The sequence below is a fragment of the Plectropomus leopardus genome, chromosome 10 (genome assembly GCF_008729295.1).
Source record: "Plectropomus leopardus isolate mb chromosome 10, YSFRI_Pleo_2.0, whole genome shotgun sequence".
Taxonomy (NCBI): Eukaryota; Metazoa; Chordata; class Actinopteri; order Perciformes; family Serranidae; genus Plectropomus; species Plectropomus leopardus.
Genome location: NC_056472.1, coordinates 9,063,593 through 9,080,522, shown reverse-complemented (window position 1 = coordinate 9,080,522; position 16,930 = coordinate 9,063,593). Strand labels below are relative to the sequence as shown.

Genomic DNA, 16,930 nt, shown 5'->3' with positions numbered 1-16,930 from the left:
CATGTAAGAAACAGGAAGAAATGTCTTTGGATAATTAGCAGAAAAATTATAAAAAAGTACAAGAAAATTACATGAAAATTAGGAAAATCAAAACAAAACAAAAGAGGTAAAAAAAACAAAACAAAACAAAAAAACAAACAACAAAACAAAAAAAGGAAAAGATGTTTAAAAATGCTCATTATTCTATAAAAATATTTTAAAATATATTATTATGAGTATAATAAATCTATTTTTTTTTCACTTTTTTTCTGTAGATTTAAAAAAAAAAGGTTTTTCAAAATATACAAATTTCTTGTATATTACATGACATTTTTTTTGCCAAGTCTCTGATTGTTCCCCATGTTTTCAAAAGAAAGCAAACCAATTTGCTCAGGGATTGAAGGTTAAAATACCTGTGAAAGTGTCTGAACACAGCACAGGAGAAGTGATCTTGATCCAGGTTTTAAAGGGTAAAGCTATTTTATTTATTTTTTTAAATCAGGTTCATAAAGCTTAGTACATGGTTAAGTAGGACAGAAAAATAATTGGTATGAACAAATAAATCCACCTCTTTTTGACAATCAGGAAATTGCTTAATCAGTCTCAATGAATCAATGGATTCACCCTTCAGACAGTCATGTGTCCAGTCAATAAGCAATATTCTGCTGACAACAGGCTATGAAACAATGACAATCCAATACGCAAAATGGATTAATGATGACGTTTTGCGGTTAGCTGTTGGTGTCACCACCCATAATCCCTCCTGATTCCCTGATAACCCTGTAAAACTGCTCCAGAGCTGAACGCCCAGGGAGGCGCTGAGGGGTGTGTGTGTCTGCATGTGGATATGAATGTGTGGCTTTGAGGAGGAAGAGGATGGGTTTGGAATACATTAGCAGGAGCTTTTGGTAACATGTTATGGAGCTTCTTCTGTCCTGAGAGGGAGAGATGAAATAGAAAGTAGAGTAAAGGTGGAGCAGGGATGGCATTATCTCATCTGTATGTCATGGATATAAACCAGATATATTCATATTCTTTCATTCTGATTGTTCAAACTGTCATTTTACTTTGTCAGTCTATTCTGTACATAACATCTACTGCACGTCTGTCCATCGTAGACAACGGATCCCTCTTCTATTGCTCTTTCTTAGGTTTTCTCCATTTTTCTCCCATCATCTGTTTCCTTGGAGAGTTTTTCCTCATCTGAATTAAGTGTCTAAAGGCACAAACACATCAAAACGACATCAAAGAACTAGTGGTGATGAAGGCTGATGGACAGAGGGCCCTATAGACAGAGGGAGTCATATGCTTTACAGATTGCAAACTCCCTTTAAGGCAAATTTGTAATATTGAGCTATACAAAAATATATATGACTTGGATACACTACACTCTTACAATTTGATATTCATGTTATGGAGCTTCTTCTGTCCTGAGAGGGAGAGATGAAATAGAAAGTAGAGTAAAGGTGGAGCAGTGAGAGCTTTAAAAGACGAAGAGAGCGATGGTCATTTATCTGATGATGAAACGATGGTGTCAGCATCTTGAAACCTATAATGTCCCTCCTCAGCTGACATGCCTCAGGCGACCAATCAGCAACAACCTTACCATCCCAACTCTAACTTTCGGGGTGTAAGTGAGTCTTTTATGTTAGAAAGACATAAATAACTCAGAAGCAATGGCCAAGAAGATCTTTGGCAGAGTGTTTTATAGCTTGGGTGTGTAAAGTGCTGTGTGTGCATTCACAGGATAATCCAAGGAAATAGTTTTCATAATTGAGAGCAGATCCTGGATCATTTTATGCAGGGATCAGTTGTAAGCATGTAATAAGTCTTTTTCTTCTTGTGAACTTAAAACCATGTAGTTTGATTTATTTATTACTTTATTTTAAGATAAAGTATCTTTTCTACCAATGCATGGGATATATAGAAGTGCCCTGGCTTCTTTTAACTTGTTGAACCTGCTCTGAACTGCTCATTTATCCATCCATCCTCTTGCCTGACATTTTCATTCACTCACCCCTTCACTAGTTTTCTCAAAATTTTACTGTCATCCATCATATCCTCCCTCCTTGTCCACACACACTCTCTCTCCTTACATCTTCATTCACCTCATCCTTCCTCTCCTGCACTCTTTTCCATCCCTCCTCTTTTCTGTTCCTCAACACTCCATCACTGGGTCTCCCTCTCTCCCCATATATTCCTGAGAAAGTCATCACGAAGCAGACAGGCCAGTTTATGCTGCTTGAACAAATGACTTTTTGTGCTTGGCCACAGCGATGGTTTAGTGTGTGTATGTGCATGTTAATCTGGAAGAATTATTAAATTAGTGTTTTATGAGCAGGAGGCATGAGAGGAGGACAGAAATTAATGGGTGCCACATGGATATTAAGGAAAGAACAGCATGAGCGTAGCATACTGTCTGTGCTTGTGCACAACACGCATTCAGCAGCAAGAACACACACAAATACATGCACGCTTGTCATATGTTAACATTTGTCTCAGTTGAATAAGTCTTAATAAAGCAACCACTGTACACACACACACACACACACACACACACACACACTCTGTGGTTTTTAACATCTGGGAGCCAGCCCATGGGGGCGGCGCCACTGTCACCCAACATCATGATGATTTGTGTGATCTGTAACGTATTTGATAATGCCATTAAAGGCCTGTTGTGAACCAGATGGGACATATGGAATATATGTTAACTTGCAGGAACTTTTGGGAGAGAAGGAAAAGTAATATTCGTACAGCATTTGTTCCTACATTTTACTGACAGGCTCACAAAAGACAGGTACTGACTCAAGACACATGCAACAGAGAAAGAGGGGAAGGAAGCAGTCAGACGCGCTAAGGCTGTATCCCAAAGCACCCCTTGCCCCTACCACTTAGCCCTTACCCCTCTGTTTTGCGCATTCACGTCTAAGGGTAGGGTATTGTACCATGTCTCTTTTCTCCTGGCTTGATGGCATACGACATAGACAGGCTTTATGCTCTGTGCTATAGAAAGTTGGCATATAAACGAAATTTGCTAACAGATTAATGAAAATAATACAGATCTATTTATACATTTTTCTGAAGTTTTGAGTTAAAAGTTGACAGCATGTTTAGTTATGTAACACTGGTAGCAGGCCAGCTGTGGTCTGGGCTGGGTCTTTAAGAAACGTATTTCACAAAAGTGGCCACACATCAGACAGGTTAGCCTCCTCACCATGCATTTTTGGTTATGTTTGTGTCTGTACTGCACCGCTCATATCCCATAAGATTGGATGTCGAAAAACACTCAAAATGAGCATTTCTGACATTTCTACAGTGGCATTTTTATTCATTCAAGATGCATCTCCTTGCATTGAACATGCACACAAAACAAAACTGTGTGGAAACGAGGCATCAGGGTCTTGAAGGGTTATCCAGTTCCTTGGGGACCTCTTGTATCTCTGTTTTGAGGGGCAAGATGGAACTCAAATGAAGGGTAGGAGTAAAAATGTTCAATGGGATTGACTGACAGTGGAGCAGGTGAATGAGATTATATAAGAAAAATCATCATTGCAGAACCAATATGCAGTGCCATTTATTTGAGATTTGTCAAGATTCTTATGCAATTTCAAAGTTGTCTTTATATCCATAAATGTTTCTGTATTGGTCTGTTCCTGTTTTTTTAATCTGTGGCAGCTGTTTTTCATATCCCTTCTAGATGATCAGGTCATGTCCGATCATTTGAATGCTCATGAACTATCGTGAGAGCACTAAAATTTGACCATTATACAGAAACAGGAAAAAACGATAATGACACTATCAGTGTAACTTTAACTATCCAATGATTCAGTGCACAAAATTGGCCGTGGGCCTGGTTATGGGAGGTTGCCGGCATGACAAGAGAAAAGCAGCAATTTTTGGCGACCTGAGGTCTCGAGTTGAGAAATGATGTTGTCTTAGTTTGACTCTTCGTCTGGAAGTGCCTGAGACCTTCAGCTGGTGGAGGTACATTTACGCACGGCGTGGTACAAATGTCATTACGCAGCCCTCCTGAATTGCTGCAGGCAGAGCTGTCTGTGGCCATTACAACACTGGACCTCGGCCAAGACCAAAACCTCCTATTCCCACCTTAATCTGTGGGAGGGAGGATGGATGGAGAGAGAGAGGGACAGAGGTGGGAGATGTGGGTGGAATCGGAGGGAGGGAGAGGGATCGCGATGAGAGGAAAATGTAGGAAAGTTGAAAAAATGAAGAGAGAAAGACAGAAGGAAAACACAAGCAAAAGGTCAAGCAGTCAAGCATTGAAGTGACGGAAAGAGGAGAAAGTGAGCTGTGCAGAGGGGGGAAGGGAGGTGGGAACCTAAGGGAGAAAAGCAAGGTTCATAGGGGAACAAGTGAGTGAAGGAAGGAGGCAGAGAGTGGGGGAGAAGCGTTCACAGGGGAACCACGGAGCAGGAGAAGGAGGGATGGACGGATGGACGGAGGAGAGGAGGAATAATGAGAATAGCAGACAAGGGTGTTGACCACAAATCCCTCTGGGTAGATCAGAGGTCTGAGCAACACAGCCTGTAAGGATGTCAGGAGAGGGGAAATTAAATAAAACGACAGAGTGTTGGGAGGTGAGGTGAGGGAGAGGCAGGAGGGAGGGGTGAGGTCAAAGGAGAGAGGGAGGAAAGAGTTTGTGACAAATAAAGAAAGAAAAGCTGAGAGGAGAGGGACAAAGAGGGATATTATAAGGATGCCATGTGTCATTTGGTTGGTGAGATTTGTGGAGCGGACTGTCATACACACGCCACAATTCAGCTGTCTAACACAGGTTACTTCCCTGAAGTCTGTGTGTGTGTGTGTGTGTGTGTGTGTGTGCATTTGTCCTTGTGTGATGAAATGAGAGGAGATGGGGGGGTGTTTTACTATTTTATAACTCTATCCACACACATACACACAACACACAGCATGGACATTTGAATAATTCAGTATGTCTGCGCTGGTCCTCGCTGGCTGACTGACTGAGGCCCCCACGGGCTCACGACACACACACACACACACACACACACACACACACACACCTGTTCTTTTCTCTCCCATGAGGTGAACATATTCATCGTCATGCTCTTTTTCTATCCTGTAGTTACGCGTTAGACCTGGTTAGCTGTCTTTTGACTACCAAGCAGGGGCAGTCACACAATATGTGTCTTCCTGCCCTGCGCGCTATTGTTATTCAACGGAGTAGGTGTGTGTGTAAATGAAGGAGAAAACAGTATTCAGTCCGTGTCTGTCACCTTTGACCTTCACTGAGAGATGAAAGTACCATTTGAATTGAGAAGATTTCTCTTGCTTTGAATTGTTCCCACAGTTTGGCTTGGAACACTTCTGCTTGTTTGTTTTGGCCTTTGTGTGTGTGTTTCTGTGTGTGTGTGTGTGTGTGTGTGTTTCTGTGTGTGTTTCTGTGTGTGTTTCCGTGTGTGTGTGTGTGTGTGTGCGCGTGTGTGCATCTGCGTGTGCATGTGTGTGAGAGAGAGAGATGAGACAGAGGAAAAAGGGAGGAGGTGTTAAGTTGAGCATCTGTTCACCCGAGTGTTCCCGGTGTCAGCTTGTCTTGTCTCTCAGCACAGGTGGAAACATCGAACCACTAACGTACCTGCACACGACACGCAGACAGACTCACACACACACACACACACACACACACACACACACACAACCTGAGCTGAGTAGCGGGTGTAGTCCATTAGCTGATTGTTGCAGACGCCTTTCAGGAAGAGGCTGTTAACAGTGAATTTAAGCTGAAGACCGCAGAGATGCGACATATCCCCTTACACCTCCTCACTGTTGATTCTCTCTGCAGAGCCAAAACCTGGAGGCAAGGCTTTTGTTTAATATAGTGTTACCGAAAAACAGTGTTTCGAATACTTTCTGTGACTATTCAACTGCATCACAACATATGTCTGCCTAAAAAGGTGGGCAAGCAATGTTCTGCAAACCTGAATTTAGGCCGCTTAACCTTTCACCACTGGCTGTTTATCACTTGTTAACAACTCAAATTTTCACACGTTGTACTCAGTGCAAGTTATTGCTTCAACATGGGCTGATAAGACCAGAACTGGAGGGTTAAAACTCAAGATAAAGTCACACAGCAGTGTTAAATATGCACTATTTAGAAAACATATTTAAATTTTGACAATGGGGTCAGTTCAGCATTGATTCTGAATATTTAAGCAGCAATTTCTTGGCAGTTCTTTTAAAGATAATCAGTGTGTGTGGTGATGAGCTCTGAAAGTAGTCATTGGTGGTATCTTCTTATCATGTTTTCAGCCTGCCTATAACAAAACGTTCTTCCAACTCGTCAAATACAGCAGCTTGGTCAATGGTCATATACTTAAAACTGTCATGTTACCGCTATACCCCTGTAGCATCATATTCAGACACTCACAGACAGTGTTTCAATATCTGCTTGTTACATGCTAATGCCCTTTCAAAATACACTTCAGGTTTTGGCAACAAAAACTCTTGGCTAGGTTTAGAAAATAAATCATGGTTTGGGTTAAAATAAGTGCATTTGTTATGTAACTTAAGTTAGTTAAGGTATGACACGTGGCGTCAACTATGTATGTAGTTTAAGAAACCTCAGTGTTTCACTCTTTGTACTATGCCATTGTGGATGGATATACATTGGAGTTTGCTGTTGTTTGAGACACACTAGACTTAAAACCCTTTTCACTGTGCGCATGCTTTCCTTTGAAAAATAATGCACTAAAATTTGTACATATTCCATGTTATCGTGAGCCAATCATTTTGGGATAACCATTGTAATTTGGAAGGTTGTGATCACAAGATTTATGCGCTGACAGGAGTTAAGAAGGAAGGTGTCCCAAGCAGTCTGGTTAGGAGACAAGTTGGGGTGGTTGATGGGTCCCAAAACACAAAACTTCTCCCCAGGAGACGGGTGTTTTGAACTGCGTGAACTTTGACTAAACATTGAGTTATTTTAAGGTACATCCTCACCATGTTTCTTTGCCCTATACTTAACCACAGCTACATTAATTATGTAACTTTATATTAAGTATGACACTTCATTTGTGGGGCCCTTTTTCACATGATATACAAAACATCATATGAGGATACATTGTGTTCTGTAGTAACTAAATTAAGGTACGTCATATGATGTAAACTGTGTAACAGTTGGGAAAAATTCAACATTTCATATAGGACATTAGTTTCACACAGGACACAGACAGTGGTCTCTGAGTTAAAGTCCTGTGCTTGTTTGACCAATCTACTACCTCTCCTCATACATAGACTTTATTGCTCATTATACTACGTTGTTTAGAAGGGGTTTACATTGGAGTTAGTTGAAGCCCAGGGCATCTCATACAAATGGAATCAAATACTCAAAGCCACTGACCGTTTGATGCCCTGGATTCCCAATGGGCTTCCACTAAAGTATTTTGGTTTATTGAAGAAAGTAAAGCAGCAGTTGTGACAGTGAAAGTTCTGCACCAAGCAGAAGCTGAAATGGAGTTGCAGCTCTGTTTGGTGACCCTGAACAAAGCTGATAATAGTGGAAAAAAAAATGTACACCAGACATGTGCCGTAGCAGCATGTATACAGAAGAGCGTGCCACGCACGCAAACACACCAACCCCAATTCAAACAGCTGGTAAAGGACAGTAGCAAGGTTAAACATTTACACAAACACGACCACAAAAAAGACTTGCTCAGTGTGTACACTCACACACACATTAAAGCTCATACAGTATATACAAGTGTGTGTGTGTGCACACCAAGGGAAATCAGAAAGCACCCACCAGTCCCCAACTCCTTAGAGTGAGACTTCATAATTACACTTTTACACACCGACACACACACACACACACACACACACACACACACACACACACACACACGTAATTACAGCCTGCTGCCACAATCCCATTAAGTCTTTGGGGGCCTTTAGGCATTTTTCCATCATTTAACTGGTCACAGTTTCTGGTATTAAGGCCATTGTAAGGGCATGAGTTCACTGCATCTGACTTTGTATCATACACCCAGTGGGTCATGGGTTCAATTCCCAGCTGGCCCAGTAGCCCGCTTCTGTTCCTGCCACTCAGAAACCCCTTTCATCCATTTTTTGTCACCCTTGACGGCTCTTGCTGTTTAATGGATTGGAAACAGGAAAAAAATAAGTGAAATTACACACATATACACAAAAAAACAAAGCAAACATCTATAAATGAGTACCCAAGCAAGTAATTGCGAGGCCTTTGGCTTCGGTGAATGAGGTTTACTGCTCCTTGTAATAAACACATTGTGCTATGTTTTCAGCACTGATGTAACATAATAGAGTGTTAGAGACACAGAAGAAAAACAGTCTTTGAGGTTCTCTAATGAAACATCCGGATAGATTTTAAATTTACAGCAGTGTATCATCATGGCAGCAAGGAAGCAACTGGGGGGGAGAAAGAGATGATGTGAAGACAGACAGAAAGGAGGACAGAAAGTGAAGTGATATGGAGAGGAGCAGCAGCCCAGCTGTGTTTTCCTGTGGTGAGCCCAACAGAGAAGACAGTCATAGAGAGAGAAAGACATGACACTCTGTCAGATAGACAGAGATATAAAGTCTTGGTGTCAAGAGACAAAAGGAGTGCTTCTGGCCATGTAAGCTCCCATTCAGTTTCCTTCTTATCTGTTTTTGTGTGTGTTTTCAGAGGAAATTACTTGGTTTGTGTGAGATGTGTGTGCGGTGGGGAGTGTAGGAGCTCAGAGGGCACTTTGCAAGACAGTGTGTGTTCTGTGTTTTGTATGTGTGTGTGCGTTGTGGGACGACAGCACAGGTTTTTCTTTGCTTTCTGTGCGTGAAGGAGTGGAGAGGATGTTTTCCTGTGTGTACGTGTGTATGTGTGTATGTGTGTTTGTGTGTGTGGTTAAGTCAAGAGGACGTGAGAAGAGGATGCTCTCCCACATACTTATACCCTTGATTTATTACACACTGCATGCCCGCTCAGACTGTGTGTGTGTGTGTGTGTGTGTGTGTGTGTGTAGTGGAAAACCTTTGCACTCATGTCTTCCTTTGTGAAGAGGAACGATATATTCAGTGTGTGTGTGCATTTATGTATGTAAGCACATAGAAGAGGAGTAAAATTATCTCATTTGAAATGATGATGCCCTGAGTTTGTTTAACAATACAACTGTCCATTATGAACCATAAATATTGTTGCTATGGATACTTGCTGTTGAAAAGTCTTTGCCCTGTGCATTTATTTAGACCCTAGGTCTTCAACAGATGGCCCACGACCACTAGGGATCCTCATATTTACTGCAGAGAGGTCATTGTTTAATCATTTAATTTATGTTTTAATTTATTTATTTTTCACCCCCAAATTTAAATCTGTCTAAAAATACACATTAACATCATTAAACATGTTATTAACAAAGATAATATTGTTATATCATGTATTTTGACACATTTTTAGTGCCCTGTTTAGCTGTAATAGTGAGAGTTTGTGAACAGGAAGTGGGCGCCACACTGTTTCCCAGTGAAAACAGGTTCACAAAAACCTGGAAAAAATGAAATCAAAAACAAGTATAAAGATTCTCTTACTGTGTTGCCTATTTCTTGCCTTAATTTTTTTCAGAAACCTGTTTTAGCTTACCATTCAACTGTAAAACGAAGTTGTTTGTTTCCAGCTGGCCGCCATTGAGTCAAAAGTTTGCATCACATCACCTTGCCACCCATCAGTGGTAATGGTAATTGGTCTTGTGCAGCACAGTACATTCTGGTAACTGTAGGTTTTCTACCTCTTGAGCAAAAGTAAATGCCACAGCCCCTTTTCTCTGGTCACTTAGCACCAATTTAAAAATTATTTGCATATTTCTACTGCATAGACAGCCTTTTTTGATGACAAGATCATCTTTCCAGTGGTGAAATACTTCTGAGCTCCTCTGTGTCGCTCACTCTGCCCTCTGTACAATTTAAAAAGGGAAAATCCCCACTGCCATTAATGTCGTATCATTAAATTCTGTCTGTTCCGCTCTCCATATAGGTTTTCCATGCCAACACTGACGCCACGGAGGTTGTTCTCAATCGTATCCCACAGCCGGTCCTGGCCCGCTTCGTACGAATCCGACCTCAGATGTGGAAAAACGGCATTGCACTGCGGTTTGAGCTCTACGGCTGTCAAATCACGGGTAAGAAAAATTAAGCATTTTTTTGTAGAGTTTCTCAGACTTTTTCTTCTCATGGGACTCGCTCTTGTAAAAACACGGTATAGAGGTCCTGCCATTTATACCAGTGATATACTGGCTTTTGCCCCGGGTCAGAAGGTGGGTCACAGCAAAAATAACTCTCTTAGAAAACATTTCCTTGAAAAGAACAAGCAAACAAATGTCTCGTCATTTATATAACTTCATGATAAACAATTCAGTAATTTGTCCATCTAGCGCTTCTATTCATACTTCCCTCTAACGTCCTCGCATCAATTTCTCTGTCTTTCACAGGCACACAACACACCCACTCTCGTGTGCACTCACACTCTTGCCCTCGCTCTTTCATATACATATCCTCCCTCTCTGTCTCCCACTCGCACCTCACACACACACGCACAACAAGAACCACACTCGGTCCTAATAGAATAATACTAGAGTGTGATGTGTGGGTGATAACATCAGAGAGTAACAGGCTCTCAGCTTTCATCTGCAGCCCTGGCAAACAAACACGATTTCAACCAGCATAATCAGCTCAATACTATAAATAGATAAAACTTAATTAGACTGTCTGTGTTTGTGTGTGTGTGTTATAGAAATGGTAAAAGAGAGAGAGAGTTTCAATCCATTTTAGTGTGTGTGTGTGTGTGTGTGTGTGTGTGTGTGTGTGTGTGTATGTGTCTGTGTGTCCCAGCTCCACTGTATCATTATTGGGTTAGAGCCTCTCTGCTGCCATCGTGGTGGCCATTGAGAGGGACAGATATGCTCTTATCTAGGAGGGCTATTTCAGCACCCACACAAATCACAATCACACCAAAACAATATGATACTGCTTGTGTGTGTCCCCCTGCCTGGTGTGTGTGTTAGAGACTTGGATGTGGCATATATCAGGTATCTTTGCCTGTGTTCTTTTCCACCAATAGCCTATTTTTTACCCTACTTAAACACCCGAAATTGCATTATATATCTCCCTCTCACTATACTCTCAGCAATGAGAAGCCATCCGACACATCTTTTCCCGTTTTCCCATGTATTGCCCATCTCTGCTGCCTTGTAATGCCTGCAATCCATCACCAGCCTGAGGAAAACACCGACTTTATATGCAAAACCTTGACAGTTTACCTTTTGTTGAGAGGGTTGACACAGTGTGTGGCTTTAAGGAAGTAAAACACACCGTTCTGCCCAACTTTCAGTTAGATATGTCTATAACCTGCAGAGAAAACTTCATAACCAGACATATCCGCTAATAGATATGCGTATCTTCTCTCCCTGAACACAGAGATATTGACAAGCACACCCGACCACACTGCCAAGGGGGATGTGATAATGCCCTACACAGGCCCATAAAGGCAGACATAAAGCAGTCCGTCAGTGACATGTCATTAACTTAAATCACACTTTTATGCCTCTACGTACTTTTTTCTCACTTTCTACCAATCCCTCTTCAGTGTCGCTGTGTTTTTTCTTCCCTCTCATTCTACTTTTGCTCCTCCGTCCTTCTATTGCCTTTGCTGACAGCCTCTATTCCCACTTTTCTCTCATTTTCTCCTCCCTATCCCTTCTACTTAAATCTTCCCCTGTCCCTGCCTCATTCAACTCCTCCATCCCTCCTTCCTTAATCTTATTTTATTTTAGCCCTGCAGCAGCTATCAATCATTTATTTTTAGTACCTTTATCATTTTTCTCACCAGGCTTATGTAGCATGCGTCTTTCTATAGCTGCGTGTGTGTGTGTGCGTGCGCGTGCCTGCATCGGCAGCTTTTGTAAGACCCCTGGAGTGTGTGTGTGTGTGTGTGTGTGTGTGTGTGTGTGTGTGTGTGTGTGTGTGTGTGTGTGTGTGTGTGTGTGTGTGTCCACATGTGGGCTAAACATCAGAGCATGTGCAAGTGAAGGTGCGCTTCAACCTGTGTAAGAGACCTTGTCTATTCAGCTTGGTGTATGTATCGCTCGGTGTTTGTGTGTTTGTGTGTGTGTGTGTGTGTGTGTGTGTGTCTATCTATGTATGCATATGTGTGTGTGAGAGCTTTAAGGGCTCTCATGCTGGTGTATGATATCTAGCTATTTCTGCTTCTGTGATCTCCAGAGATGATATTCTCATCGACTCCAACTGCACTCTCGCTTTTTTTGAAAAGAAAAAAAGCCCTGCTGGAGTGCAGCTGCTTAAATAGATAGATGCAAAAATAAGAAACATATGAATACAATAATAGAATTTTCTTTTGGCTAATCAGTTTTTTCATGGAGCTCGAGGGAGCTCATCTAGCATGGCTTAGCTGTTGTTATTTACTGTTGATTCATTATTTACCATAGTGAGGCACGTTTGCAGACGTCACGGCATTAAACATTCATCTCCATGTAGACCCGAAGAATGTCACCATCAATCACCGTCACCCTTCACTGTCAGTCTGCTTTCTCTCCCTTTCTTTTCACCAGCATCTCTCTTCATCTCTCTATTCACTTGCTTGCTTGACCTTCCATCTTTTTCTTTGACCTTTTGTCTATCTTTTTATCGCCTCCTTGTCCTTTAACTCCTCTTCCTCACCTTTTATCCAGCTTCTTCTTCCTCCCTCATTTCCTCTTCAGCCCTTTTTTACGCAGAGATCGTGCTATTGAGCCACTACTAAGTCCCAGGGTTTCCACGGTCATGGAAAAACTGAAAAAGTCAAAGAATTTGACATAAACATTTTCCAGGTCTGGAAAAGTCATGGAATTAGTCAAAATAACTGAAAGTTTTGGAAAAGTCATGGAATTTTGTTGCACGTAACGAAATTCGACTAATCCTCTGTGGATAACCTTCTACGTAATGTAACATAACAGCAAATCTATTACCTATAGCCATTGATTAAAGTAGCTTTAATATGCGTCAATGTGCGACAACAATTAGTTTACCATCATGTATGTTCTGCATTTTCTAACTGAGTTTGTGTGTCCCTTCCTTTATGACAGCTAGCTGAAATTATTTTTGAATAGAGTTTGAAACCAAAATGTTTGGAAAAACACCAGGCTAGTGGAAAAAAATCTCAATGCTAGGTCCTTTAAAAATCATGGAAAAGTTTGGAAATGTTGTCAGTGATAATATTTGGGAGCCCTGTTAAGTCCCCTCTTAATGATGCCGTTGCATTTTTACACAGTACCAAAAAATGGAGGCATCATTCAGCTCCAGTTTGTGATTTTAGACAGCATGCCAGCATCGTGGAAGCGAAAGATATGTGACTGGCGTGATGTGTAACATAAGAGTGTCCGACTCTAGTGTTGCATAAAACATATGCTTTAGCAGCCCTTTCTAAACAATAACAATGACATAACGTTTCAACAACAATAATGTCCCCAAACTCTTGTATGGCAGCTGATCTTGGCCTTTTCTCAGAGGGTAAGGTGCTCTAGAATCTAATTTTTTAACTAATTTACAGACGTGTACAGCTGCTATTTTTCTTTAAAGTTAGCTGCTAACTGCTATCTGCTACCTTTTAAAACTCCCATACTAGGTCACACGCACATAACACTTTGTCAAAATGTCACACCTATGCCTCCCACTATCCCGTCCTGCCAGATGTCGCTTTTAAGACTCATTTATTCTCCCTATATGTACGAAGATAAATATGTCCATTTCCAACGTTGTAAATGTCACTGCCCTCATACTTCCATGTGTTCTTTATGATGGCATAGATATGGCCAATATATGGCTTTAGAGGGTAAAGACAAAAGTTTTGGATAAAAACAAACAAAGAGACATGTAGACGCCGTTGGTCTGTGCAGCCATTATATCCATCCTGACATGAGGACAAAGAATTATTTTCTGTATTTTCACAATATATTACTGTATAAGATCATATATGACCAATATGCTCCATTCCGCCATCTCTTCGTCGTCACCTACAGTTGTATCTCACTTGAACTACACTACATTGCCCCTGCGATTTGCGTCGGTCCTGCTCCATTTTGTCTGTATCAGTGAGCTTTCAGAAAAAATGCAAACATGTTTCCATATCTAATGCTGAGCATACAGTCATCGTTTCAAGACTTACTATCTACGATACCAACAGAAAGGCGAGACAAGTCTGTCCTCTGATTCTGTGATTGTACCTTTAATACACAACAGTGAGGCAGCACAATGCATGAAATTCTGCCTAGAAAAGGGCGACGTAAAAGGGGCTTTCCTCTTTTACTTCCTTGCATCCTCTCTTCTTTTACTCCTTCATTTTTTCACACCTCCTGTTTCAAATAGAAATGACCACCTTGCTTTGTTTTTTGTCATTATTCAGGCTGATAACATATTCCGATGCTTGTTCGACTAAAACACATTTGTCAGTATAATAAACAGCATTCCTTTGATCTGCAACATGCTCTCATTTAGTTCCTCCATTCGGGAGTTCTCAGGCTCAATTCCCCGAGAAGAATCCCCTTTGGAAGCTTGGTTAAAGTTATGCATCAAGTTTGCAGCAGCAGAGAGGAAAAAATAATGAAATGGGTTGATGGAGAGCAGCAGAGTGCAGTGTTTTAACAATTCACATCACAATCACACAAGAGTTTTGCTCTAAGGTGAGATCAAATGGTGGTAATAAATTATTCCTGACCTTAAAGTCACATTGATTCATGAAGAGTTTTTGAATTAGTGGATGTTTAGTTAATGCAGCAGCCACATGTAGTCAGACTGGTTTTAGAGAACAGAAAATCCAGTAGACTTTAAAGGGTGATAATAATAATATCAGGTATGTGTCCGTTTAATTCCATCATTCCTGACTGTTTCCAATGCAGTTTTTTTTGGGGGGGGGGTGAGGAAACCTTGTTGCGGCATCTAATTTCATCTCACATTTTCATTTCACTGGCTTGGTCTAAAAATCTGTCAGAGGAAAAATTAGATGGTTTTTGGTCAATTTATTACTTTGTGGTAATGCATTTGGAAAAAAGAAGCTATTGATTTATTCAGATGAGCTCCAACACTGATCCTTTAATGCAAGAAAATGACCAAGTCATAGATTTTATATCAAGTTTTTTTGAGTTTGCTTTTCAGATGAGACATGAAAACTGTTTTTGACAACTACCTGTCAATTCCTGGATGCTATACTGATCTTTGAAACACAAGAGAGAGCAGAGGAGAGTTTTCTGAACTCTGCTTTGTATGGCATTTCTGTCAAATGATTACATTCTTTGAAAAATATGCTTATTTCATGCTTTAAAAAATTCCATTCTCCCTCTGGCTCCCGTTCAGATGCACCCTGCTCAGAGCTGCAAGGCATGCTGTCTGGGCTCCTTCCTGACTCCCAGATTTCTGCGTCGTCCATGAGAGACATCCATGGCTCCATGGGGGCAGCCAGGCTGGTGGCCAGTCGCTCAGGCTGGTTTCCCAACCCGACACAACCCATAGCTGGAGAAGAGTGGCTACAGGTTTGCTACCCTGAGTGATGTTGTTTTTTTTAAGTACAGTTTGTGTGGAACTCCTTTTTTTTTTTCTCAGTACAAAAGAGACTGTGGTTGGATATGAGGGGCTACAGGTCATTTTACTACTTGAGAAAGTCAATATTGCTGGTTATATGGTTGCGCTCCATATTCTGTCTGGAAAATTTCCTGGAATTAAATTGTATCATCAATGTGCTATCACATAAATAGAAAGATTAATAGAGCAAGCCCCAAACAATAGCCATCTTTGGTATGCAACAACTGAAACAAAATGAAGATATCGAACCCATTTGGGAAGAAAAGAATACAATAGAAAAAACAAACCTGAATATTAAGAGCATCTACTGTGCTTTACTTTATTTTCTGTCATATATATATATATATATATATACATATCCTTCCTAATGTTACAATGACAGATGTTGGTATTATCAACATCCTTGTGAGCAAAAACCTCAAGTTTAAATTTGGTTTACAACTGATTTATTAATGGTAATAATCTGAATCAGAATCAGCTTTATTGGCCAAGTATGCTTACACAAACAAGGAATTTGACTTTGGTTATCTTTGCTCTCAATGTACAGGAATTAAACATTGAATTTAAAAAATATATATAAAAACAGAAAAATTTAGTTTTAAATTTAAGTATGTACAAGACAGCTCTGAATATTATGTTTCCAACAACTTGACGTCAGCTTGTGATAATTTTTTATATGGCCATTTGTTTCCGGCACACTATGACAAGTGTTTATATTATGTAGTCTAAATTGCTACATGTATTTACAAGCTTAAGTCAGGGAAAGATGTAATCTTGGATGCCAAATTTGTAAGTTTATCCCCAATATTGGATCATATTCCTGCTGGAAAATGTCCAGTTGTGAAGATTTTGATTTAGAAAGTATTATTGGTGATTTTTTACAGTTGAAAGTAAACTATACAATCTCTGTTACAGTCGTTCTTCAACTGCAAGTACACTGCTACATGTAGCTACATGCTAACATCAGGAATACCTGTAATCTTGGAGAATAATGTTGTTAATGTCTCCCTGATTTCAGATCTTATTCCAGCTTGAACATGTCAACTTGTGTTAAGAAGCTTATTGGCGATTTTTCTTTGATAGGATACACACTCACCAGTTGCAAGTAAATGAAGCTACATGCTAATGTCAGGAGAACATGTAATCTTTGTTGCCAGTGTTAATTTCTCCCCAGTTTTGGATGATACTCTTGATAGGACATGTCAAGTTGTGATTTTTTAAAGCTTTTAGGGGTGAATTTCCTGCCAGAAAGTGTCACTGTTCTCCATTTTAGCAATTCTCTTACTGCAATGACCATGCAGTGACGCTGGAATATGAAAGACCTGCAAACACTGACAAA

At 40.6% G+C, this 16,930-nt stretch overlaps 1 protein-coding gene across 3 annotated transcripts in view; it reads left to right on the top strand.

Moving 5' to 3' along the window:
* LOC121949453 (neuropilin-2-like) overlaps nt 1–16,930 on the top strand; it is a 123,781-nt gene that overhangs the window by 57,079 nt on the left and 49,772 nt on the right. For all 3 annotated transcript variants that reach the window (XM_042495145.1, XM_042495143.1, XM_042495144.1), the window contains exons 8-9: nt 10,001–10,145; nt 15,367–15,542. In XM_042495145.1, coding sequence (XP_042351079.1) covers nt 10,001–10,145; nt 15,367–15,542 — 321 coding nt within the window. The remainder of the gene's footprint in view (nt 1–10,000; nt 10,146–15,366; nt 15,543–16,930) is intronic.